The 25,977-nt window shown below is 50.8% G+C and overlaps 1 protein-coding gene across 3 annotated transcripts in view; it reads right to left on the bottom strand.

The window, feature by feature from the left end:
* Positions 1–25,977, bottom strand: part of CACNA1H (calcium voltage-gated channel subunit alpha1 H) — a 161,456-nt gene that overhangs the window by 25,684 nt on the left and 109,795 nt on the right. For 2 of the 3 annotated variants that reach the window (XM_064725504.1, XM_064725502.1), the window contains exons 12-25: positions 25,012–25,197; positions 23,875–23,992; positions 22,307–22,462; positions 19,176–19,266; positions 17,590–17,798; positions 14,395–14,820; positions 12,943–13,043; positions 12,484–12,607; positions 12,297–12,365; positions 12,003–12,187; positions 10,025–10,151; positions 9,580–9,705; positions 8,999–9,088; positions 8,044–8,257 (exon numbers count right to left, since the gene is read on the bottom strand). In XM_064725504.1, coding sequence (XP_064581574.1) covers positions 8,044–8,257; positions 8,999–9,088; positions 9,580–9,705; positions 10,025–10,151; positions 12,003–12,187; positions 12,297–12,365; positions 12,484–12,607; positions 12,943–13,043; positions 14,395–14,820; positions 17,590–17,798; positions 19,176–19,266; positions 22,307–22,462; positions 23,875–23,992; positions 25,012–25,197 — 2,222 coding nt within the window. The remainder of the gene's footprint in view (positions 1–8,043; positions 8,258–8,998; positions 9,089–9,579; positions 9,706–10,024; positions 10,152–12,002; positions 12,188–12,296; positions 12,366–12,483; positions 12,608–12,942; positions 13,044–14,394; positions 14,821–17,589; positions 17,799–19,175; positions 19,267–22,306; positions 22,463–23,874; positions 23,993–25,011; positions 25,198–25,977) is intronic. The other variant, XM_064725503.1, reaches the window with a different exon arrangement.

The raw sequence follows: 25,977 nt of genomic DNA on the forward strand, positions 1-25,977 counted from the left end.
CTCTGTCCCACAGCACAGAGGGGTCCCACAGGTCTCTCTCAGCCCTGCCCAAATTCCTGCTGGGAAAACCCAGGACAGGTTTAACCGCAGGGAGTGCAGGTGCAGCCTGGCTCCTCTGGGATGCACACAGCCCACAGGCAGAGCAGGGCACAGGGGAGGGACTCCAGCAGGGGAAAACATCCAAGGAGAGCTGGCAGGGAGGTGACAGAGGTGACAATAACCACATGCAGCAGGGGGGACCCCATGCAATGTCCACTCCAGGAGATGCTGCCCGTGCCAGGCTGGCAGAGGGAGCTGGGATGGGCCCAGGAGTGTGCCCAGGGATGTGCATGGAGAGAGCTGGGATGTGCCCAGGGATGTGTTCAAGGATGTGCCCAGAGAGAGCAGTTATGTGCCTGGAGGGAGCTGGCATGTGCCCAGAGATGAGCACAGGGACAAGCCCAGAGATGTGCCTAGAGGGAGAGCAGGAATGTGCCCAGAGAGAGCAGGAATGTGCCCAGGGATGTGTGCAGAGAAAGCAAGGATGTGCCCAGGGATGTGTCCAGGGATGAGCCCAGAGGGAGCTGGGATATGTCTGGAGGGAGCCAGGATGTGCCCAAGGAGTTGGGATGTGCCCAGAGAGAACAGGGATGTGCCCAGGGATGAGCAGAGAGAGAGCAGGAATGTGCCCAGGGATGTGCCCAGGGATGAGCACAGAGAGAGCAGGAATGTGCCCAGGGATGTGCCCAGGGATGCGCCCAGGGATGTGCCCAGGGATGAGCACAGGAATGTGCCCAGGGATGCGCCCAGGGATGTGCCCAGGGATGAGCACAGGGATGTGCCCAGGGATGTGCCCAGGGATGTGCCCAGGGATGTGCCCAGGGATGAGCACAGGGATGTGCCCAGGGATGTGCCCAGGGATGTGCCCAGGGATGTGCCCAGGGATGTGCCCAGGGATGAGCACAGAGACAGCTGGGATGTGCCCAGGGATGTGCCCCAGCAGCCCGGGCTGGCTCATGGGCCCCAGGAAGGCAGAGGGGCTGCAGCAGGGTGGGGGCACAGGGGAGCAGCCCCACACAGCTCTGCCAGGACAGGGCTCCACAGCTCTGGGCATTCCCAAGCCCTCCAGGGAGTTTTACCTCTGTTGGCAGCACAGCAAGCAGCTCTGGGCTCCTCTCAGATCACTTTTTTAACTCTTAAAGGGAATTTTAAGCCCCCAAATTGTGCTGAGGGTTCACTGCACACACCCCAATGGCTGCTGGCACAACCAGAGCTGTGGGTGTGTGGGAGAACCTGGCTGAGGAGGGTTCTGCTCCACGGGATGTGGGCACAGACACCAGGGAGCCCCAAATCCACAACCCGTCCCTTGGGCTCTCTGGGGAAATGGGCTTTGGGATGAGGCTCCATCAGCCAGCTGGCACATTTCTGTCATCATGGAATGGTTTGGGGTGGGAGGGACCTCAAAGCCCCTCCAGTGCCACCCCTGCCATGGCAGGGACACCTTCCCCATTCCGGGGCTGCTCCAAGCCCCATCCTGCCTGGGCACATTGGGGTTCTCATAGAATTCCAGGATGGTTTGGGTTGGAAGGGACCTTAAAGCCCATCCCACCCCTGCCATGGCAGGAACACTTTCCACCATCCCAGCCTGGCCTTGGGACACTTCCAGGGATGCAGGGGCAGCCCCAGCTTCTCTGGGAATTCCATCCCAGCCCCTTCCCACCCTCCCAGGGAGGAATTAATTCCCAAAATCCCATAACCCCCTGGCAGTGGGCATGCATTCCCCTTGTCCTGGCACTCTGTAAATGCTCTCCCTCCATCAAACACAGCCAAGTTTCCCTTCAGCTGCTGGTTTGAACTGGTGGAAGTGCCAGGAGGGGAAAAAAGCAACCATCAAACAGATGAAATGAGGAAAATCCCAGCCTGTCCTCCCCCTGCTTTTAGATGCTGGCTAATACTTGAATCTCACCTCTCTGCAGAGTATTTCAACTTTGCTTGTGCTTCTGCTGACATGGAAATTAATGAAGCCCCGTCCTCCCCTGGCTTAAAAGCATTTTTAGCTGGCATTACAATTCCCAGCCCCAGCTCCTCCATTACAATGCTCTGCATGAAACATTAGAAAGCCCTAATGGGGTTATTCATGCCTGGAACAGAGCAGCTCTGTACCTGCAGCTGCCTGGAAAAACAAATAGCGGGGGTTGAGAATTCCCTGCTTGGAAACCCTCAACACTCAGGGATGCAGCACCCAAAATTTCAGTTCCAGCTTAAGTGATTCTGCTGGATACAGACAGGGTTGTGGCACTGAGAGGGTGTTTAAATTCAAATTTCCCCATGTGCCACCCTCTAGAGAAAGGTTTGCAGCCACTGCTTTGAAAAGCACCTCTGCTGGGGCTTAAAATTTCTTAAAATTTCTTTGAATTTCTTTGAATTACTTTCAATTTCTTAAAATTTCTTTGAATTTCTTAAAATTTCTTTTGCTTTGAAAGGCACCTTTGCTGGGCCTTAAAATTTCTTTGAATTTCTTTGAATTTCTTTGAATTTCTTAAAATTTCTTTTGCTTTGAAAGGCACCTCTGCTGGGGCTCAAAATTTCCCTTATTCTTCCACAATTCCCAGCTCTGGTAGGAAAAACCTCAGAGGAACAGATTTGTGGCCGCTCTCCTCTCACAGAGCTGAAATCAGGAAAAAGTATTTCTGAATTCTCATTTTTTGGGGTCTTCCTGAAGGGACACCACTGAAAGGCAGCTAGAGCTGGGATTTCCAGCTTTCCCAGCTTTTCCTGCTCTGCTTTCAGCATCACCCAGACCCTCCTGCAGCCCCTGAAGGTCAGAGCTGAGCTGACAGCTGGGTTTGGATCCCACAGGCAGAGCAGATCAAGCTGCTCCACGTGTTTTTAATGAAAACCTTCAATCTGGGGAGGCTGCTCTGGGTCTGTGTCTTCTGAGAAGCTCATTAAAAGGCTGAGAGCAGCAGGGTTGTTAAATTACCCTTGGATGGAATGGATGGAGCAGGGACAGCGGCAGGAAAAAATATTCTGGTTTATCTTGATTTTTCTTCTCTGCACATAAAAAAGTTCACTGAGCTTTTAAAGCCACATCAAATGCATTTCTCAGCGTCCTCACCCCCTGCCCTCTGCTCTCCTTGAGCAGAGTGAACCTGCTGCCAATCCCTGCAGAAAGCGGCCCTCAGATGGGAAAGGAGAAATGTTTTGGAAAGATCTGAGGTGGTGACAGCACAGAATTGAGCTCAGAGGGACCATTCTGCTGAAAAATCACCCCAAAGCAGGTGATGAGTCCCCATCCACCTGAGAAGGGGCTGGGTCCTGCTGCAGGGCTGAGTTCTCCATGGAGAAATCCCTCTGCCAGGTCCTAAATCCTGGATCCAGCCTGGAATGGGCACCCAGATCACCCAGCTGAGGTTTAACCCATTCCAGGGCTGTGTTCTCCATGAAACAATTCTTCTGCTGTGTTCCCAGACACCAAACCTGGATCCAGCCTGGGATTGGCACCCAGATCACTCAGCTGAGGTTTAACCCATCCAGGGCTGTATTTTTTTTCAGAACAATCTCTCTGCCAAGACCCACATTCTGCATCCAGCCTGGAACTGGAACCCAGATCACCCAGCTGAGGTTTAACCCCTTCCCAGAGCTGTATTTTCCACAGAACAATTCCTCTGCTGTGTTCCCAGACACCAAATCCTGGATCCAGCCTGGGATTGGCACCCAGGATCACCCAGCTGAGGTTTAACCCATTCCCAGAGCTGTATTTTCCACAGAACAATCCCTCTGCCAGGTCCTAAATCCTGGATCCAGCCTGGGATTGGTGCCTAGGATCAGTTAGCTGAGGTTTAACCCATTCCCAGAGTTGTATTTTCCACAGAACAATCCCTCCTCCAAGCCCCAAACCCTGAACCCAGCCTGGGACTGGCACCCAGGATCACCCAGCTGAGGTTTAACCCATTCCAGGGCTGTATTTCCCACAGAACAATCCCTCTGCCAGGCCCCAAATCCTGGATCCAGCCTGGGATGGGCACCCAGGACCACTCAGCTGAGGTTTAACCCATTCCAGGGCTGTGTTCTCCATGAAACAATCCTTCTGCTGTGTTCCCAGACACCAAATCCTGGATGCAGCCTGGGATGGGCACCCAGGATCACCCAGCTGAGGTTTAACCCATTCCCAGAGTTTTTGCCACAGAACAATCCCTCTGACAAGCCCCAAATCCTGGATCCAGCCTGGGACTGGCACCCAGGATCACCCAGCTGAGGTTTAACCCATTCCAAGGCTGTATTTCCCACAGAACAATCCCTCTGCCAGGCCCCAAATCCTGGATGCAGCCTGGGATGGGCACCCAGGATCACCCAGCTGAGGTTTAACCCATTCCCAGAGTTGTATTTTCCACAGAACAATCCCTCCTCCAAGCCCCAAACCCTGAACCCAGCCTGGGACTGGCACCCAGGATCACCCAGCTGAGGTTTAACCCATTCCAGGGCTGTGTCCCAGGAACAATCCCTCTGCCAGGCCCCAAATCCTGGATCCAGCCTGGGACCGGCACCCAGGATCACCCAGCTGAGGTTTAACCCATTCCAGGGCTGTTTCCCAAGAACAATCCCTCTGCCAGGTCCTAAATCCTGGATCCAGCCTGGAACTGATACCTAGGACTACTCAGATGACATTTAACCCATTCCAGGGCTGTGTTCTCTATGAAACAATCCTTCTGCTGTGTTCTTAGATACCAAATCCTGGATCCAGCCTGGGATTGGTGCCTAGGATCACTTAGCTGAGGTTTAACCCATTCCCAGAGTTGTATTTTCCACAGAACAATCCCTTTGCCAGGTCCTAAATCCTGGATGCAGCCTGGGATGGGCACCCAGGATCACCCAGCTGAGGTTTAACCCATTCCAGGGCTGTATTTCCCACAGAACAATCCCTCTGCTGTGTTCCAGACACCAAATCCTGGATCCAGCCTGGGACTGGCACCCAGGATCACCCAGCTGAAGTTTAAACCCATTCCAGGGCTGTGTCCCAGGAACAATCCCTCTGCCAGGCCCCAAATCCTGGATGCAGCCTGGGATGGGCACCCAGGATCACCCAGCTGAGGTTTAACCCCTTCCCAGAGCTGTATTTTCCACAGAACAATTCCTCTGCTGTGTTCCCAGACACCAAATCCTGGATGCAGCCTGGGATGGGCACCCAGATCACCCAGCTGAGGTTTAACCCATTCCAGAGTTGTATTTTCCACAGAACAATCCCTCTGCCAGGTCCTAAATCCTGGATCCGGCCTGGAATTGGTACCCAGGATCACCCAGCTGAAGTTTAACCCATTCCAGGGCTGTGTCCCAGGAACAATCCCTCTGCCAGGCCCCAAATCCTGGATCCAGCCTGGGACTGGCACCCAGATCACCCAGCTGAGGTTTAACCCATTCCCAGAGTTTTTTCCACAGAACAATCCCTCTGCCAAGCCCCAGATCCTGGATCCAGCCTGGGATGGGCACCCAGGATCACCCAGCTGAGGTTTAACCCATTCCCAGCCTGCCACAGCCCCGTGGTGCATTTCTGTGTGTGCAGGAAGGGACAGATCCCCCAGCCCTCCATCCCCAGGGGACACCACAGACAGGGGACAGGACACACAGACAAGGTGCCAGGCAGACAGCAAGCCCACAGGGTGCATTGGTGGCCTAGGCTGGATTTTCCTGCTGCTAAAACACAAATTCCTCCTCCTCTCCTGCTCTGCCCAACGCTGGGAATGCTGACTGAGGTGAAAGCAGGGATCTCTGCCAGCCTCCCCACATTCCTCCCTCCTCTCCCTGGGCTGCTCCACAGGGGTGACACGGAGTGCTGGGACACATGGAAGCAGTGGAAGGGACACATGGAAGCAGAGGAAGCTGCCAGCTGCTGCCACCATGCAGATCCCCCAGCTCCACGAGCACACACACACTGCCCACAGCCACAGCTCGCATCTTTCTGAGTCTGCCACGGTTTTATCATCAAATCCATTAGTCACCTAAACCACCCAGGAGGTTCAAACCCCTCCCAACTGAAACAAAAATACATCCCTTGAAATGGAAACAGCGATTTCCCAAGAGTGCAGCAGGTATTTGGGTTCATCTTGTTAACAGCTCCAGCTTGGATGCCAAGCTGTCCTTGCAGGTAGAGCCAGACATTTTCAGGGAGCCTTCTGGAAGCCCAGCACATGGCCAAATGTTTCACTTCTCAGCTGCTCTATTGACTTGATCCCCTTCCAGAAATCTGTCCTCCTCCCTGTGTGCTCTCCATGAAATGTTACAAGGCTCATCTGTGCAATGGCTGGGCTGAAATAGCTCCTTGGAGGTGGTGGATAAAGAGGGACAATGTCACAGTGTCCATCACTTTGACAGGGACTGGCTCTTTCTGTGTCTGAGCTGTGCAGTCACAGCCAGGCTTTAATAAGATTTATTTCCTAATCAAGAACCGAGCTGTGCCTCCATACCTGTGCCCCTGCTCTCTCAAAGGATGCTTAAAATTGCCTTTTTTTTTAAATTTCATATAAACTTCGAGTTTATCTGAATGTCTTTTAGGTCAGGACATTGGGGTAGAAGCTGCACAAGGAGGACCCCTGGGACCCTAAATCTGATTCTCCTCCCTGTGCTGGAAATGCTGCCTTCAGTATTTCCACCCTCACACTCCCACAGCAAAATGGGAAAAGGGGCAGGAAATTGCATTTGAACCCTTGGAAATCTCTGGGGAGACTCAGTGTCTGAGCTGGATTTCATTTTGAGCCAGGCACTGAACTCACAACTGGCTAAAATCAAAAGGGCTTGGCCCTCCCTGCGGTGCCATTGAGGTCCTGTGGGGACAGCAGTGCCACCATTTAGTGCTCAGGTGTCCCCTGGGTCTACCAAGGAGCACCAGGGGAGCAGGAGAGGGGCAGTGAGGGACACAGCTCCTGCTCAAAGCCTGGAGGGAAGCAGGGAGTGGAATGGGATGGGATTTCTCCCAGCACAGCCTGTGCCGTGTCCTTGGAGCTGGGCTGCTTTTCCAGCTGGAAATGGACATCCATGCCTTGATGTGTGGGACACAAGCAATTTGTCACAATATTTGCTCCTTCCAGGAGATGACACGGCCAGGCAGAGTCAGAGCACTGCTGCAAGCAAACAGGGCCAGGAAAGCTCAGCCTTACCTCTGACTAAGCCCAGCTTTGATCTCAGTGGCCAAGCCAGGTTTGCTCACTCCTCAAAAATGCCTGGCAGGCTCTCCCTGCTCACTGGAACTTCTGGGAAAGCTGGGGCTGCTTTCCTGGCAGATTTCCTGGGAGTACCCTCCCAGGGGAGGAGGGAATGGGCAGGTTTGGGGCAGGAAAGGAGCACAGGCTCAGGGGGGTTTGGGGTTTGATGGTCCCTATGAGATCCACTGAGAAGGAAATTTTGGCTAAAGGCCTTTTTTGGCTAAAGGCCTTTTTTGGCTAATGGCCCTGCCCCTGGCCAGCGTTCCAAGGACAAAAGGAGTCCCAGGACTGAGTTCCAGCCTGGAATGGGACGAGCATCTCCTGTCATGGACACGTTCCCAAGAGGAATTCTCCCTGCAGCCCCACCCTGGGGCTCCCTGCTGTCCCCAGGCTCTGTCCATGCCCCCATGCAGTGTCTGTGGCATGCGGGGCCATGCTCCAGGACTCCCAAACAGCATCAGCACTGCTTCAGCTGAGAAATGAACCCCCAAATCAAAGCCCACCACCATCCTCGGATGCAGGCGGAGCGTTAAGGCACGGGGGAGCCTTGGAGTGGCCTCCAGGCACGGGGGAAGCAGGGAAACTGTTCACCCCTGTCCCTCGGTGCTTGGGACAGCACGGCCTTGCAGGGAGGACTCTGCTGGAGGAGCATTTCCCCCCCAGCCAGGTGAAAAGGTGACATTTCCCACCAGGACAATCCCAAGGCATCACCAGCCCGAGCCTTAAGGCACCGCCAAAGAGGTAACGAAACAACACAACCTCGTGAACCCAAACAAAAACCACAAAAAACCCCAAAACCAAAAAGAAATCTTGCTTTGGGAGCAGGCAGGGCTCAGAAAGATTTTGGTTTGTAAGGCACTCTACCGACCAGACAGGTACATCTCCTTACTCCTGCGCTTTTTCTCCAGGCGCCGCAGCCGCTTCTCCTCCCGGCGCCGCGCCTCCTCCGCCTCCTGGTGCTGCCGGCACTTGTGGAAGTTCTCCACCACCACCCCCACGAACATGTTGAGCACGAAGAAGCTGACGATGAGCAGGAAGGAGATGAAGTAGAGCAGCATCCAAGGGTTGTGGTTCTGGATGGGCTGGGAGGGGAGGGAAAGACGAGGGAGAAGCGGCACAGAGCGGGTGGGTTGAGTCAGTTTTTTTGGAGCAGTAAGTTGTGTGGGGAGGAGGGGAGCACTGGGAGGAGGATTTTCCCCAAGGATTTTCCTCTCATTCACCTTCTCACTGACTAAAATGTTACAGTTTGGTGCGAAACCCACCCAAAAGTGCCTTACGGGATTTGATTATTTTGGTATTTATTTCACACAGCTTCAGTTAAATCTCAGTGGTGAGCATCATCCCACCAGCAAGATTGTTTCAGCTAAAGATAGGCTCCAGATTTTTAATTTTTTCAGATGTGGGCTCCTGCTTAATGTTTCTCAGTTGTTACCAGATCTTCAGAAGTGAGGGAAATGAAGTCCAAAGTGTTACTGTGGCTCTGGGTGGGTCCTACTCATGCGAGACTCAACTTCCCACGGAAAATACCACGAAACTCACAAACTGAATGCCTTTTCCACAACATTCCTGGTGGTTTCCCATCCTCAAGCACCCTCATTCTGATTCATTCTACATCCCCTGATGTAGGACACGCCAGAGCTTTTCCTACATGGGAAGCAGCCATGGAAAAGCAACTCCAAAAGATGGAAAACTGGCAGCTCAATGAGCAAAATGGCCTCAAGGAGGTTCTACAGCTCTGCTGCTTCCTGGGATTTCCAAAACCCTGGAGTGCCCAGGCCTGAGGCTGGAGAGAGGAGCACAGGTGGGCTCTGCAGGACAGGTACCTGTTGGTCAATGCCCACGGCATCCAGCCCGTCGTACATGATGTTCACCCAGCCGTCCTTGGAGGAGAGGACAAACAGGGACATCAGGGCCTGCAAAATGGACAGAAGGGGTTGGTCCTGCCTTGCAGTCCCCACAGAAGGAGCTCCCAACTCCTCCTATGGCCTGGCCTGCTTTTCAGCCATGTAAGCACTTCATTTTCTTCATTTGCAAACACAACAGGAAGGAATCTAGAGAATAAGAGGGGCAGTTGAGGGATGGCATCCCAAAGCAGTGGCTTTAGGACAATTGTCCTAAAACCAAGGAATTGTACAACCATAGCAAGAGATCAAGGGTTGATCACATCCATATTTACACATTTAGGGTAAAAGACAGAGATTTCCAGATAAAAAGTCATAGAATGACCAAGGATGGAAAAGCTCTCAAAGATCACCAAGTGCAAATATGAACCCACTGATAGATGATTGCAACATCAGTTTTGGAAACTCCCTGTGATGGAGGCTCCACGCCCTCCTGAAGCCACACATTTCAGGTGTCCATCCATGAAAACTGGCACAGAAAACCCCTGCAAGGAGGACTTTACCTGCCCCAAATTGTCAAAGTTGTACTTCCTCCGGACCCATTTGTAGTGAGCGTTGGTGCAGTCAGCCTTCGTGGTGATGTTTTTGACATCAGGGCCATCACAGTAGTAGAACTTGCCTTTAAAAAGCTGCATTTGAGAACACAAATTAAAAAAAAAAAAAGAACAAAAAAGAAGCAGCTTTGAAAAGTCTGTTCTGTGATTTATCTTTCATTCCTGCAGTAGAGTTCAGCAGGGAGGTCTGTCTGCTCTCCTAATCCTGAGATCCTTGCTGGGAGCAGCTGCCAACCCCACCCTGCATCATTTCTCCTAAAGCCTGGCTCTTCTCCCCAAACTGAAATCTTCCTTTGGAGGCATTTCAGCTCATTATTTCCACCTCAACCCCAGCCTGTGAGAAAAGCAGCTTCTCTTTTGCAGCAGTCACTTACAGGGGAGGGAAATACTTTACCTGGACCCCTAAAATCCCAAAGATGATGAAGAAAGCACAGCAGATGAGAACAATATTCCCAATAGGCCTCAAGGAGGAGATCAAGGTTTCCACCACCAGCTTCAGACCTGGGGCTCTGCTGATGACTCTGGAAAACAAAGGCAAGACAATTAAACTTTTAATTTTTATGTATGTCCTGTTATCACCCAGCTGCTTCTCCTCTGCTCTCTGGGGCTGGCCCGAACCTCCTTTATCTGCAGGCAGGGAATTCTTCAGACAACCAGAACATTCCCAGTCCCATCAGATGGAATTCAAACAGCTGGGCAGAGTGAAGAGGGAAGACTCCCTTTGGGCAGGGTATCACAGAGCTCCCACTGTGGGAGGTTTGTACCTCACTCCAGATCCCTCCAAGGGCTCTGATCCCAGCCCAGGGACACAGACAGGACCCTCCTTCCTCTCCCAACACGTGAACATCTTCCCAGTGGGCCTGGAGAGCACGTCTGGTGCTCCTCCTGCACCAGTGGCCATGACAACTTTCCAAACAGAGTAATTCCAATTTGTTTCCTAATTAGTTCCTGAGCTGGCTCTTAGCTAACAGGAGCCTGTGATCAGCAGCTCCACAGGCAAAGGGTCAGTCCTGTTGGGAAGGAGATTCCTGGTGCTCTGAGGCAGGTTTGGGGTGTTGTTTCCCTGAAGGAGAGCCTGGGGCATGCACTGCCCTGCCCTGGGAAGGTGGCAGTGGAACCAGCCCAAGCCAAGCTTTCCTAGGAAGGGCCAGGTTGGAATTTTGCCTGAAAAACATCAAAGTTGTTTTTAGGATGGGCTTGTAAAGGGTGAATCCTTGCAGGGAGCTGCAGCTCACATGGATAGTGATGCCTTGTGCCTGCCAAGCCCACAGAAAAGCGTTTTGTGCTGCAGCATTTCCACAGGGCCTTGTTTGAGAGAAATCATGTGGAGAGTGAACTGCACCTCCAAAGTGTTAGGAATGGTCCCTGGAGCCATCCTGTGCTCGGTGAGGCCGTGGTGAGAGGTGATGAATTCCTTTCTATTCATAGGATCTGGCCTAGTTATTCTCAAAGACCAATTCCCCCTTTCCCCCTCCCCTTTCCTCATGAACTGCCCGTGCCCTGAATTCTGTTCCCACTTCTGTGGGTCACACGTGGTGACTTGTCCAGGGTGTCCTGGGGAGCCAGCACTGCCAGGGGACCCTGGTGCCACCAGCAGAACAGCAAGGAGCCAGAAACACTGATTTCCTGCTCACTAAGGGGACACAGAGCACAAAGAGCTGTTGTTCTTGTGGTCTAAGAGATTCCCTCTTCCTATCACTCACAAGCACAGCTTTGTCCCAGAAAGTTTTCAGGTTTTTTGGGGTGACTGTCTCATTCCCTTGAAATTTCAGTAAAAAAAATGGCTCCTGTTTATTGCCAAACAGGACAAAACCAGAACAGGAGCTGATGCAAATCCCCCCCAAGCATTATCCCTCTGTATTGTGTAATCATAACCAAAACACAGATTATCTTTACTCCTGTTCTCAAACACTGGGAGCTCTGCCCTCCCGTGCCTGGCTGAGGGAGGAGCTGCTTTGCAGGGATGTTTGGCAGGGTCAGGAGTGCAGGGAAGGATGCTGGAGCTTATCAAATCCTCAGAAGGATGCTGGAGCTTATCAAATCCTCATCAGCACCTGTTCCCTCTTTGCTGGGGAGTGCCTGTGAGGTTGTGCAGTGGAAGAAGGATTTGGGAAGGGCTGATAAAGCTGCAGAGTGGAGGAGGCTCTGCCTGCCCTCACTCAGGATCCTGACAGCACCTCTCACTCCAAACTCCAGCCATGCATGTCCAAGCTGGAGAAGATGAATCTGAACTCATTTCACTGCCTTCAAACAATTTCTCACCGAGTTTAGAGATCCCCAAACTTGTTTCTACCCGTGTTGTATTTCACTGTTTTGTGTTATTAAGCAAGACCTCGTGCATTTCCCAAACTCTCTGATTTATCAGCCCATACCGGAGAGGTCTCAGGGTCCGCAGAAGCCTCAGCACACGAAGGACTCCCAGGATTTTGGCTCCTCCTGCTGATGCCATGGACACAATGATGTCAATGATGGACACAAAGACCAGCACCCCATCCAGGACGTTCCAGCTGCTCTGCAGGTACGTGTTCTCCCCAGAGAAAAAGCCAAGAGCTACCACCTGCAGCCAGGAGAAGGGAGATATTGAAATCTTCACCCAGGTCATAACTCTGGCATGGTCTGGTCTTTGCCAGAACTTGCTCTGGGCCATGGGATGAAGCTTTAATTACCTTAACCATCATTTCAACCACGAAGATGGCAGTGAAGATGTAATTAGAGACACTGAGGAATATCCTCTCCTGGAAAACACAGAACAACAAAGAGACACGAGTCAGAAATCCAACATTTATCTTGCAGGCTCTGGTCCTGCGGAGATGAAGATCTGGATGGGGGATGGAGGAAGGCAATGCCTCTCACCGTGCTCAGGGGGTCGATGTCTGGTCTCTCCAGAGCTATGGTGATGCAGTTGAGGAAGATGAAGACCAGAACCACGTGGTCAAACATTTTGTGGGCAATGACCTTCTGGCACGTCACTCGGAACCTGGAGAGAGGTGGGAAAAACAGATCCTTCAGAAGTTTGGGTCAGGAACAGTCTCCTCCCCAAACCAGGACCAGCCCAGGTGGTGAGGCAGCATCTCCACAGGCATCAGCCATGATCATAATTAATTATTAATTATTACTAATGCTGGCTAAACCACTGACAGCAACGGGGTGAACCACACAGTTCTGCCCACACTGAACTGAAAACTTCACCTCAAAATCAGGAACTGGATCCTAAAGCTCTGAAGGATTTTTCCCAAGGGGAGACTGGCTAGGAAGGCAATATTCCATTACCTCAAACCCCTGTTGGGCTGGGATTCCACTGGAATTTCTTACCTGTTCTGTGGGGAGAACAAGTAGAGGGACCAGTTCTCGTGAGTCTTGCACCACTGGGGTTTGTAGGGCTCCAGGGCTTTGCGGATCCGGTAGCAATAACTCTGGGTAAAAAAGAAGGAACACCTTTTCTTCCTCTTTTATTTTCCTGCCTCTTCAACTTTCACAGTGGTTTTGTGGAAGGAGGGGGCAGTTAATGGCTTTTTATTGTGTCTGTAGGCGGTCACAGCTTTTGGGACAGAGCTGTGGTGGCCATTATCACATTTGTCCAAGAAAATAAGGAGGAAAGGGGTGGAAAAAGGGAAGAGATGCACAGGATAAAGCAAGACTTCTGGGAAACAGTAATTTTGGAGGTACAGAGTTGTGCCAAACCCAAAAAGCCCTCAAGCAACCAAAAAGTTAAGTGGAAAACATCTCTTTTTAGGCTTCCAAGCTTTCATGACACCAAACACCTCCTGTGAGTAAAGCCTGTTGTGTCAGCAGCTCACTTTGGAGAGAGACAATCCCAATTGGCCCAAATATGAGACATTTTTGGGAAAAAAAGGAAGTTTTATCTCATGGGATTGTCACAGGCCTGTGGCATTCACATTCTCTTAAAAAATTCCTTCACCCTGGATTTTTCTCCTGGGAAGCTGAGAATCCTCAGAGAAAAGGAAAACAATTCTTATCTCATTTGCTTCTCCTGTGTTTTGCTGCTTTGGAATGTGCTTGGAGGTTGTTTACCTACAGGTGGTTGTTTCATTGGATTCTGGTGTGAGTTGTTTTGACTCTTTGGCCAATCAGGGCCAAGCTGTGTCAAGACTTTGGAAAGAGTCACAAGTTTTCATTTTGATCTTTTTAGCATTTAGTAAGTAACCTTTCTGTATTCTTTAGTATAGTATAGCATTCTTTAATATAATATAGTATCATAAAGTAATAAATTAGCCTTCTGAGAATATAGAGTCAGATTCATCATTCCTGCCTTCTTCGGGGCATTTCCCTGCAAATACAACACAGGCCTAAAAAGATCTCTTAAAAAAGGAATCTTTCAGGAAGAAAAGGCCCATCCCTCAGGTGGGGATAACACATTTCCATGTCGGATTTCCATCCATCTGCCCTAAAAAAATCTCTTAAAAAAGGGATCTTTCAGGAAGAAAAGGCCCATCCCTCAGGAGGAGATAACACATTTCCATGTCGGATTTCCATCCATCTGGCCTAAAAAGATCTCTTAAAAAGGAATCTTTCAGGAAGAAAAGGCCCATCCCTCAGGTGGGGATAATACATTTCCATGTCAGATTTCCATCCATCTGCCCTAAAAAAATCTCTTAAAAAAGGGATCTTTTTTTTGAGGGATGGGAAGCAAAGGCCCATCCCTCAGGTGGGGATAATACATTTCCATGTCAGATTTCCATCCATCCTTTTAGGAACGGAAAACCCACTGTAAAACCACGAGCCCCCATCTCCCTCAGCACTCACGTCCTCCCCGTCATCCTCGTAGTCCAGCGCGTCCTCCTTGTGCCCGTCCACCCTGAGGAAGAGCTCGGCGCCCATCTTGCCGTTGCAGCCGCGGAACTCGGCGGGCAGCAGGGCGGCGGGGCCGGGCCCGAGCTGGCGCACGGAGGGCACCCTCAGCAGCTCGGGCAGCAGCTCCTGGGAGCCGCGGCGATCCAGGGACTCGGCCCGGCGCGGCGGCGAGAGCCGGCTGGGCGAGCCGGACTTGGCGTCGTCCGAGTCGTCGTCCGTGCTGCCCTTGCCCTCTCCGGAGAGCAGCGATTCCCGCTCTCCCGACTGGTTCTTCTTCTTGAGGCTCGGCGCCCGGCCCAGGCTGTTCCAGCTGGAGCGGCGGCTGCCCCAGGTGCTGCTGGTGGCCCAGTTGGCGCAGGGGGAGCTGCGGAGGCTGGACTGGGAGAGAAGGGAGGTGTGGGAATCCGTGAATTCGGAGGGTTTTGGGAAAGGTGAGAAAGGCAGGCCTCACAGAGGGGCACCATTTGTGGCTGGCCGGGGGCTATGTACAAATCACCAGTGGGATGGGACTGCTGGGAACGTGCCTTGAGCTGTTGTATTTTCCAGCATCAGTCTCATTCCATGGTTATGACAACGGGAAGATGCCAGCAGCTCACATCCCAGGCAGCAGACAAAGAGTTTTTAATGTTACAACTCACTTTAAAAGTTTTTTGACCAATCACACAAAGCAAAAATACATTGACAGTAGTTCCATCCAACCACTATAAGCACAGATACCTTTGGTTAAAACAATGCTTGCTCATTTCAAATACCTGCTGTAAGCCTTGAAACACAATGCACAGAGCTCCATTATTAAGCTTAGAACTCCCTAATATCTCACTAGATAAATTTTTCTGTAGCTTAGGGAGTTATTCTAGACAAGTGTTAATACACAAACCATTGTTCTATTTGTCTTTACTCTTCTACTTCTTATATAATTTCTCTGCTGACAAATCTCATGGCTGCTGCTTAGCTCTAACCACAGTTCTGCTGTTTCTGAGGCCTGCCTTTTGCAGCTTTCCCAAAACCCTCTGATTTTATAGATTCCCACAGGGAGGGAGGGAGGGCTTGTTTGCCCCCAAAGGATTGGGGAGTTTTGCCCAGATTGGTGAAAGTCACGGCCTCCCCTTCCCACCTAGTGGTTCAGGTTGTTGATTTGAGGTTTCTTGGTTAATGTACTAATTAATGTGGTGGGTTTACCTGCTTCCAAAGCAAAAGAAAAAGAGGGAAGTTCCCGACATCTATATGTTTTCACTTGTGTGTTCATAAAGGCATGTCAGTTCAACAGACTGTTAATTCTCAAAGATAATTACTGATAAATTTTTTGTCAAACACAAAAGAAACTGCTAGCAGCTTCTGTCAAAACACCACTGCCATGGTGCAAAACCAACACAGCACCACTCCAATTCCATCCTTGAGATGGGAGCACCCAGCCAGGGCCACACTGAACCTGGACCACACCTGGAGCACAGCCTCCAACTCTCCATCCTGGTGACTCCCTGGCAACACCAACGCTCCATAAAAATGAACCCAAAGACATCAATAAGTGGTATTTTGCTGAACTTTGCTCATGTTCTGGTAGTTTCAGCGCACAACTTCCCTGCCTTCCAAAGGGAACATGAGTCACCCAAATGCCTGGTGGGAATTGTGCCCCTATTTCCATCACTTTCCTCCCATTTGCCATGAGAGGAAGTGGAGTGAATGTTCCTCCTCCACAAATTTCAGTGCCTGTCTGCACACTTGGGCAGGTACAGGCAATTCCCAGGATGAGAGAGCTAAAGGTCAGTGCAGAAAAGCCAGGAGGAAAACTCCTTTTCCTTCCACACCCTTCTCCCAGCACAAACCAAGGCAAACTGCCTTCCTCCTCCTCCTCCTCCTCAGTGCAGCCCTGCCTGCTTCCCCTCCCTCTGGCTGGTGGCACTGAGAAAGGATTGGAAGGATGAACATCCCCGTCCAGCAGCTTGCAGTGCCATGAAAGCCCAAGGCAAACAGCAGTCAGCTCTGTTTGCTTTTCAAAGGCATTAGGTTGACTAAGCAGCTTAGCAAGGGGGATGGTGGCTGTGCTGGGGCGTGAGGTGCCTTCACGGTCTGCTGCCTTGATTTGAACATGATCTCGCAGCTCTGGAGCAGGGGAGTGGGATGGATAAACAGCAGCAGAAATGCACTCTGCCTGCTGCCTCTGCTCCCTGGGTGCCCACCCAGAGCTGCCCTCCCACCCCCCTGCTGCAGGCACGGCTGCCAGAGCAGCAGCTCAGCCTGATCCTGGCACTGGGTGAATGTCACAGCCTCTGTGGGGACTCAGTGCCTTCCAAAGGAATTGTGGAATTGTGGAATGGCTTGGCTTGGAAGGGACCTTGAGGATCATCCCATCCCATCTCCTCATTCCAAACCCCTCATCCCTTGTTCCCCTGATTTCCCTTCCAACAGGGCTGTGGGACTGTCACCAGAGCTCAAGGGAAAATGTTTAACTCCCCTGACACAGTGTAAGTTCAAGATACAGCCCCAAAACACCAAGGGGCTGCAGGTCTCATCCTTACAGAACACCTGACAGCTTCTCCAAGACATCCCAAATGTGTGGTGTGGCTGGAAAAGATCCCTGCTCCTCCTCTGAGGGGTTGGGAGTAGCTGGACTCATTCAGGTTATGGCTCTCCAGTGAGATTGGCAAGGGCTTCCAGGGAGGCAGGAAAACCCTGGATCCTGGTACATCCCTGTTTACCCTTTCCATGCACTCTCTGTCCCTGGCTGTTCTGCTGTCCCTGCCCTGCCCCAGCTCTGTTCTCCTCCTGCCTTTCTACTCATTTCCCCCCTCCACCACCCTCCTTTTCATTTTCCAGCAGTGCCTGTCCCCAATATCCCACATGACCCTAAGCTGATCTCAGCCAGTGCTGACAACACCAAACTTATGGGATCAACCCCTGTCAGGGCCATTCCCTCAATCCTTGGGGGTCCCTTCCACCCCAGAACATCCCACCAGCACCTGGAAACCAAGACCCTACAGCGCCCTGTGTCATTTGTTGACCACAAGAACCCAGGACTGGGACCAAGGGCTAGGACCAAGGACTAGGACCAAGGACCTACCAAGGACTAGGACCAAGGACTAGGACCAAGGACTAGGACCAAGGACTAGGACCAAGGACTAGGACCAAGGACTAGGACCAAGGACCTACCAAGGATTTCTGGTCGTAGCCCGTGGGGTCCAGCGAGGCGTTGCTGCCTCTCCTCGAGTCGCCGAGGGCGTGCAGGGAGTCCAGGTGTGGGGAGCACTTTGGGGTGGGCATCGGGGTGGCGGCCGTGCGCAGGATGATGGGCGGGGGCATGGCCCCCCTGCCCTCCAGGTGCCCGTTGGGGGTGACAGCCAGCGAGTACATCTTCATCTCTGCAGGGAAAGGGGATAGGGTGGCACAGTCATGTCCTCTGAAAAATTCCCTTTGCCCAGGGTTTTGCTGCTGGGAAGCCTCAGAGAAAAAGGAAAACAATAATTATCTGATTTGCTTCTCCTGTGTTTTGCTGCTTTGGAATGTGTTTGGAGATTGTTTACCAATAGGTGGTTCTTTCTGCGGTTGTTTCACATGAAACCAATTGTTTCACATTGGTTTTATGTGAATTGTTTTGACTCAATGGCCAATCAAGGTCAAGCTGTGTCAGGGCTCTGGAAAGAATCACAAGTTTTCATTATTATCTTTTTAGCCTTCTGTCTGTATCCTTTCTGTATTCTTTAGTACAGTTTAATATAATATTTTTATATTTATTATATACCTTTAATATAATATAGTATCTTAATATAATAAATTAACCTTCTGAGAAGATGGAGTCAGATTCATCATTCCTTGCTGCCACAGGGCACCCTGCAAATACAATACCAGAGGACACCACGTGAGGGGACGCTGCTCCTGGGGACCTCCAGGATCTCTGCCAGGTGGAGCTGTGGGCAGTGAGATCCCCCCAAGGTGTTGAAAGGCATTGGGTGAACGCCACAACTTCTTAAGAGGCTTTTGGGAACTCAGTGTCCTCCAAAGGAGTTGTGGAATTATGGAATGGCTTGGCTTGGAAGGGACTTCTGCGTCCCCAACAAGTGGCTCTGCTCCTTCCTCAGCGGAATTCCATCTGCTCCACACAACCAGCATCTCCTTGGCTGAAACAAATCCTGGTTTAGAAGCATTTGGAGGAATCCTCACAGAGCCCAAGCTGGGAATCAAAGGAAGCAGGAACTGAAGAGGCTCCTGTTTGCCATCATTCACTGTTAAAATGTGTGATCCCTTTTTGTCACCCCTCTGGCTGCAAAGCGAAGGCTGTCACCTCCAATTCCATGTTTTAGGTACAGCAGAGCAGTGTGGGCCTCCCCTCAAACCGACTGCCAGACCCTCCTGGAACACAAATGAGCAGCAACATTTTCCATCCATCAAACCTCACCCAAATGCATTTTGTGTGGGAAACCAAAAGGAACAGATGAGATCTTGATTGATTGGAAAAGCTGCCGAGAAGTGGGGTGAGAACATTGCTGTCAGCAAAGCACTCTGTGCTAATGGTGCAGGAGGAGGGAGGAGACACGGCTAAAAATTCTTGGGGAACGTTTAAATTAGAAAAACATCTGTCTAAAGGAAATATCAGTGCTCATTTAGCCTCCCCTACACTTTGCAGAGCTGCTCTGGTGACTTTGCAGTCAGATTAATTGCTAAATTAGCTGGATTCTTCCATTGTGGAAGCAGAGCTGTAGCTCCCAGACCCCCAGGAAAATGCAGACACAAAGCCCCACCTGTTGCTCTGAGGTCTTTCAGCTTCTCAAACTCGTCCTCGAAGTTGGCAGATGTCTTGTCCTCATCTGTGTCTGACCTGTTGGCATCTCCCTGCAGAGAGGAGGAGGGTAATTAACAGACCCAATTCATTAGGATTCCTCAGCAGCTCTGAGCTGCCTCTGCTCCCCGTGGGTGGTTTGTGCCAAATTCCCTCTGAGACCACCCTGGGAATGATCCCAGGCAAGTCCCTCTCCCTTGTTTTCACTCATTTGGACAGAAAGGACCATGCTGTGGTTGTCACCGTGTCCCTGCCGTGTCACTGTGCTTCCTACACAGCTCCAGGAACAGCAAATCCCAGGGGAAAACATCCCAGAGCAGCTGGAATTGCAGGAATGACTGAGAAACCTGGCGTGGTGGGGCTCCTTGTTTGCTCTCTCCGTGATCCCTGCTGAAAGCACTTGGGGTTTGATGTCAAAGGGTGTCAGAGGGATTTAATTCTCTGTTTGACAGCACTTTCAAATTCACTTAGACCCGGAGAGCCTGATTTGCTCCCTCTGTGCTGGCTGGGGTTGTTTTGGGAAATCTCTTGGCAACCTGAGGCAGAGGGCATGGGGCCAGTGTGCCTGGCAGCCCCGCAGCAGCTCAGGACAGGGAACAGCCACCCTCACCCTGCCTTTCCTCCTGTGATTCCAGCTCGTTTTGGACAGATCTGCTACCAGAAATGATCAGCCTGGGACACAGGAGCCATCCTCAGGCTCTCCTTGCTCAGGGAGGGATTCCAGCAGAATGCCAGCAGGAATCTGTCTGGATTCCTCAGCACTGCAGAAACCTGTGCAAACTGACAGCAAAGGGCTGCATGGAAGGGCTGATCCCTGAGAAAGCAGCTCAGTTCCTTGCCTGGTGCCTGGACAAACCCCCCCAGTTTCCAGAGGCATGGTGCTGAAGTGGCAACGAGCTTCACTTTGCTGTGATTTATTGCCAAGAGCTGCAGCCAGGATGACTGAACGGCTCGAGCTCCCTGATTCATCTTTGTTTCACAGCAGAAACACCAGCGCAGAGTGGATGAAAGATCTGCACAATTTTGGGAGGTTTGCCTGCTCTCCCAGAGCAGCTCTGGGGGGGATTTCAAAATGACATGGGAACGGTGTAAACACAAATACGCAATTATGGCCCTGCTTGAAGTCTGGCTACTTGTACTAAACACAAATGTACTAAAAATGGGTTTGTGGCCATTTAAGTCTGTTCTCTTCTAGGAAAACTCCTGGCAGACTTGCTCCAGAGGCAGATCAGGAGCTGGGATCAGGCTGAGAGCGTGTGCTGTGCTTCACAGGACAATTTCAGTGCCCTTGCTGAAGCCCTGCTGATGGTTCTGAGTCGAGAGCAGCTCTCAGCTGTCCCAGGAGTCCCTCCAGATAAATAAAAGAAACACCTGAGCAAATGGAGGAGAAATTCCCCTCAGTGCCTCCTGTGACTGCTCAGAACAGCCCCTGTCAGAGGCAAAGTCAAAGAGGTCAAACCAAGAATTCCCAGCGTAGCAGCAGAGCCAGGGACGACAAAAGCAAACCCAGCTCCACACTAATTTTTCTTTGGTTTACAACCAGAGCAGCCTGGTTTGGTGGAAGGTTCCCTAGCTGTGGCAGGGGGTTGGAACCAGAACTTTAAATTCCCTTCCAAGCCAAAGCATTCCAGGATTTTATGATTTCCCAGTGCAAGGCTTGAGTGGAGCCCTGGCAGCTGAGAAGGGTTTTGTGTAATGCCTCTCCCCGAGACAAGTGACAAACCCACAGGCCTGATGTCAGGATTGATAATAAATGGGAGTGGAGAGCAAAATGTGCCCTGCAAATGCCATGCCTGTGGTTGCTGGCCCTTGGGGTGAACGATCCAGGCTGGGAAAAGCAGAGCTTGCACACATTTAAATCATGGTCTGAAACAGCTCTGAAAGGAGCCATTAGGGCTGGGCAGGGAAACCACAGCTTGTCTGGAGGAGCAATCAGGCACTCAGAGAGCTCTGGCTTCACATCAGCACCGGCTTCAACCTCCCACAGGGCAGGGGAGGAACGGGAGCTGCTCCCTGCAAAGATCCCTAAAGGAGAAAACTTCCTTCCACCTCAAAGCAACGTCCTAAAGATCTGAGAATTTAATGTCAGGAACCTGGGAATGGCTTTTGAGCAGCTGTGCTCCTGGATTTAAATATTCCAGGAGGGGCAGAGTTCCAAGGGAAAGGACAGGGCTCATCCTGCCTGGTCCTCGGGGCTGGAGCTGGCTGGAACATGTGGAATCCCAGGACAGAGCCATGGACAGCACAGCTCCATGAAGGGAAAGTCCTGAGCCCTGAGGTCCCTTCAGGACCAGGAAACAAGCCCTTATCGAGGGAAGCCAGCTGATTTAATCTGTTGGGATTTTAGTAAAACTTTTGAATGCATTGAAAGCCTGAGTCCCACCATACAGAAACACAAACCATGGAGTACATGGGAGATTTGGTGAGTAAAATTAATGCTAAATTATTTTTAGTAAATCACACAGCAGACTGTGTAGGAGATCAGAGTCCTGGTTCCCCAATTCCCATTCCACATCCAGTGGGCTTTAACTGCAAAGATTGATCTAGAAGAGCTTCAGGTGCCCACCAAAGCTCATCTGCACCCCTTAAATTAAAATTTAAATTTAGGGCTGCAAAGATTGATCTAGAAGAGCTTCAGGTGCCCACCAAAGCTCATCTGCACCCCTTAAATTAAAATTTAAATTTAGGGCTGCAAAGATTGATCTAGAAGAGCTTCAGGTGCCCACCAAAGCTCATCTGCACCCCTTAAATTAAAATTTAAATTTAAGGCTGCAAAGATTGATCTAGAAGAGCTTCAGGTGTTCACCAAAGCTCATCTGCACCCCTTAAATTAAAATTTAAATTTAGGGCTGCAAAGATTGATCTAGAAGAGCTTCAGGTGTTCACCAAAGCTCATCTGCACCCCTTAAATTAAAATTTAAATTTAGGGCTGCAAAGATTGATCTAGAAGAGCTTCAGGTGTTCACACAGATCATCTGCAGCCCTTAAATTTAAATGTAGGGCTGCCTGCCTGGGTAGATGTTTTCCCTGCCATGGATCATCCCCACACGTGTGTGTCAGCTCTCTCCCCCTCCCTCAGCCTGGATGTCTCACCTCTGCCTGGAATCCTTCCACCAGGATGGCCACCAGGAGGTTGAAGAGCACGTAATTGCCAAAGGTCATCAGGGCCACGAAGTAGAGGGCGGCCCAGGAGGAGGTGGAGGCCATCCCGTTGTAGAGCACCACGTTCCAGTCCTCCTGCGTGAGGATCTGCAGGGAAAGGGGAACCCTCAGCTCCTCTGTGCACTCAATCCTGCCATTCTCCCTCTCCTCCTGACCTTTCCACCGGCAGCTCTCCTGAGATGAGGCAGCAGGAATTGCCTTTGTTCAGCTCTCTGCACGTGATGTTGGATCACGTTGTAGAAATTTGCCTTTATTTAGATCTTTGCACCTCTGCTGGCCAAGCCTGCCCTCCCTGCAGGCACTGCCCTGCCCACAGAGGACACTTTAGATCCAAGATATCCCCAGGTGAAGGATGCACTGTCCTAATCCCATTACTTCCTGGAGGTGTTGCCTCCTTTGATAACCATCAGAAGATAACAGACCTGAGGCCTCAGATCTTGTCTCCTTTCAGGCTGCTCTTTAGAAGGCAGCTGGAGCTGAAGGAAAGGGTAAGGGACAGGATATTTAATGAGATAAATGACATTGGGTGGCTCCACAACCTCAGGGAAGTTGTTTCCTTCAGGTAAAAACATTGGGAAAAAAAAAATCCCCATCACTGCAAATCTTTGCTCTGAGGGATCTTCCTCAGGGATTTTCACTCTCCAGCTTCAAAAATCTTAGAGAAATGGATGACAGGCTGATGTTCCACATTAATTCTTGCAATGGAAACGGCCTCAAACCCCCTGAACCAAGGTGGCTTTGGGGACAGGAGTGCTGCACTGAGTCATGCTGCTCAATAACCTTCCTGGGACACAGGACTGAGCCTCTGTGCTCCGTGCCAGCTGCATTTCCCAAGGGACGGGGAGGAGAAATGCAGCAATTCATGTGTTGGGAAGGGAAAAATGGGAAGCTCTGAGGCTGGGGCTGATTTGTCCTTGTTCCTTTGTGAGAATTTTTATCCACAGGGAAGGCTCTGGCCTGGTTTCCACCTTGAGTGATGCTACTCTGCTTTTAGAAACTTCATTTACACTTGTTGCACTCAGATTCTAAAGCCTGAGCTTTGAAACATGAAAAGTCTAATTTTTATACTCAAAATATCCTTGAAACAGCATTAACCATTATTCCTCTGTTGTGAAACCTGCCAGGAATTTCAGGCACAAACCAGGCTGCAGAGGAAACACAACTTTTTATATCAAGGCTTCCCCAGCACCTCCAGCTCTGATTTGGGAGGGGATTTGTCACCCCCAGTTACACAGAATTGTTTGCAAAAGGCAGTGAAGGAGACAGAGATCTGCAGAGTAGGAGCGGGATGGGCAGCAAAAAGGAAAATAAGAGTGAATCCTTTTACTGATAAGAGATATGGACAGTGCTGATTTTGAGTAGATTTCTTCTCCATCAGGGCTTTTAAACCCATCTCTACCCTAATAACTCTTCACTCCAAATTTGACACCTCCTGGAAGAGTTTAATGGAATAAAACCTCGTGTTCCCCCTAAAACATCCCTGAGGACGCAGAGCTTACCTGGAACACAGTCACAATGGCCCAAAGCAAGGAATCAAAATTCTTCCTGTCTGGAACCGTGTCTCCCGTGTCGGTTTTCAGGCTGAACTTGCACCCAAAGAGATGCATGCCAAGGATGCTGCAGTGGGGAAAGGGGCAGATGGAAGGAACACCTGGGTGAAATGTGGTTGCAGGGAGGATTGCAGGGGTTTTATGGATATTTTTCCACTCCCAGTGGTTTTTTTTTTTTGACCCCGCAATTTGGTTCTCCTGCCTCACATTTCATTCCAGTTGTCTGCACTGAAGGAAAATCCAGGATTCTCCTTTGTCTGGAAAAATGACAAACCATGCTGCCAGCTCTCTGGTTTCCAAGCAAAGGATTCTGAGGGGCATTAGAGGGTCAAACAGACAGAAATCTTGGAATCTGCATGACTCCCATCCCAAATCTAACACTGGGATGGTCCAGTCAGTGACAGGCACAGCTCAGGAGCCTCTGAGGGGCAGTGATTGCCTGTTTGTGTCCTTCATTCACCTCTGGAATGATGGCATTCCATGAAAAATGAGCCAGAAAGGGGCAAATATCCCACTGTGAGCATTCCCCCTGATGCCTCAGGTTTTGGCTTTTATATTTTTCAGATTCTCTGCTGTTTTAGTGTGCAGGTCTAAGCTTCACATTGTGGGATGGTGAGCTCTCTGCACAGAGCAGGGAGACAAAACAATTCCTCCTCTAGCTGGGGACCAAGGACAAATGATCCAAATCTCAGGCCCAAGAGCACAAACAATGTGGGCTGAGGAGAGAAAAACAAGGACAGGACTGCATAACCTAAAGCTGGAATTGGACAATTAACTCCAATATGCGAATGGAGCAGAACTTATAAAAGTGAGAGACCCCGTGAGCGGTCGTGCATTTTGGGACCATTTTGGTTCATCTTGGCTGTAGCCCTGGCCAGGCCCAAGGTGTATCCATTGAGGCCTTTTAATGAATCCCTACTTTATTCTTTAACTCTGTCCAGCCTCTGTTCTATTCTTTAATTCTTCCATCCTCTGTTCTAGCCCAGCCTTCCCAAGGCATCACCCCCACACCGGCACCGTGTCCCCATCTCCGAAGCAGAACAACACCTCAGGAAGAGCTGAAACACCTGAAACACCAAGAAATACCTGAAGATGAAGATGAAGAGCATGAGCAGCATGCAGAAGGTGGCCACGTTGTCCATGGTCTTCATGAGCACCACGAGCTGGCGGCGCAGGGCGGGCATGAAGCGCACGAGCTTCAGCACGCGGAGCAGCCGGAACGTCCTGAGCACGGACAGGCCCCCGTCCGACTGCCCAATGATCTCCCAGACACTGCGGGGACATGGGGACACTGCTAGCACCAGCAGCTCTGCTCCCTGGCAGCTGATCCCCCCAGGAATCCCCCCTTTTCCTGCTCCTGGAAGCAGCTTCGCTCCCAGTGGCGTGGTCGCACCTCTGGTGGCACGGTTCATCTGCTTTACAGCTGGTTTTGGGGTCAATTCCCTCCTTAATTCCCTTTTTTTTTCCTGAGGTTCTCCATGTCTGCACCACGATAATAATGTGGATCACAATTTTATCCCAGGAATATCCATTCCTATGATATAGGAGTAACAGCATAGCTCTATTCATTAAAACAAAATCCAGCATCTCTTAAGGGAATTAGGGAAACAAAACCCCACTTCAAGTCAATAGGATCAATAGTTCTTATGTCTCTTGAGTTATTTATCTTCCTTCAGAACATCCAGAGGGAGTTTTGGGGAGGTTGGTTTGATCAGACCACAGAATGACCTTTGATCAGAACCTTGAACCTTGTTTAGATCAAAGGGATGTGCCAAGGGCACTCTCCTGGTTTACATCAGTGTGCCTGGGATTCTTTGCCCCAAATTACTGATTGAGGGGTGACCAGAAAGGATCCCAGCACTGGGACAGTGTTCCTGGGGAACACAGCAAAGCAGGGCCCTCCCTTCCCCTCCTGCTTGCCCAATTCCAGCCCAGCTGGGGTCATCTGGGAGAGGAGGGCACTGCTGGGGTAGGGACACTCACAGGACCCCTTTCCAGGACCAGCCACGCTACACTTGAATGGAAAATCCACCCACTTGAGTGGAAAATCCA

This window comes from Zonotrichia leucophrys, chromosome 14 (assembly GCF_028769735.1).
Source record: "Zonotrichia leucophrys gambelii isolate GWCS_2022_RI chromosome 14, RI_Zleu_2.0, whole genome shotgun sequence".
In the NCBI taxonomy this organism is placed as follows: domain Eukaryota; kingdom Metazoa; phylum Chordata; class Aves; order Passeriformes; family Passerellidae; genus Zonotrichia; species Zonotrichia leucophrys.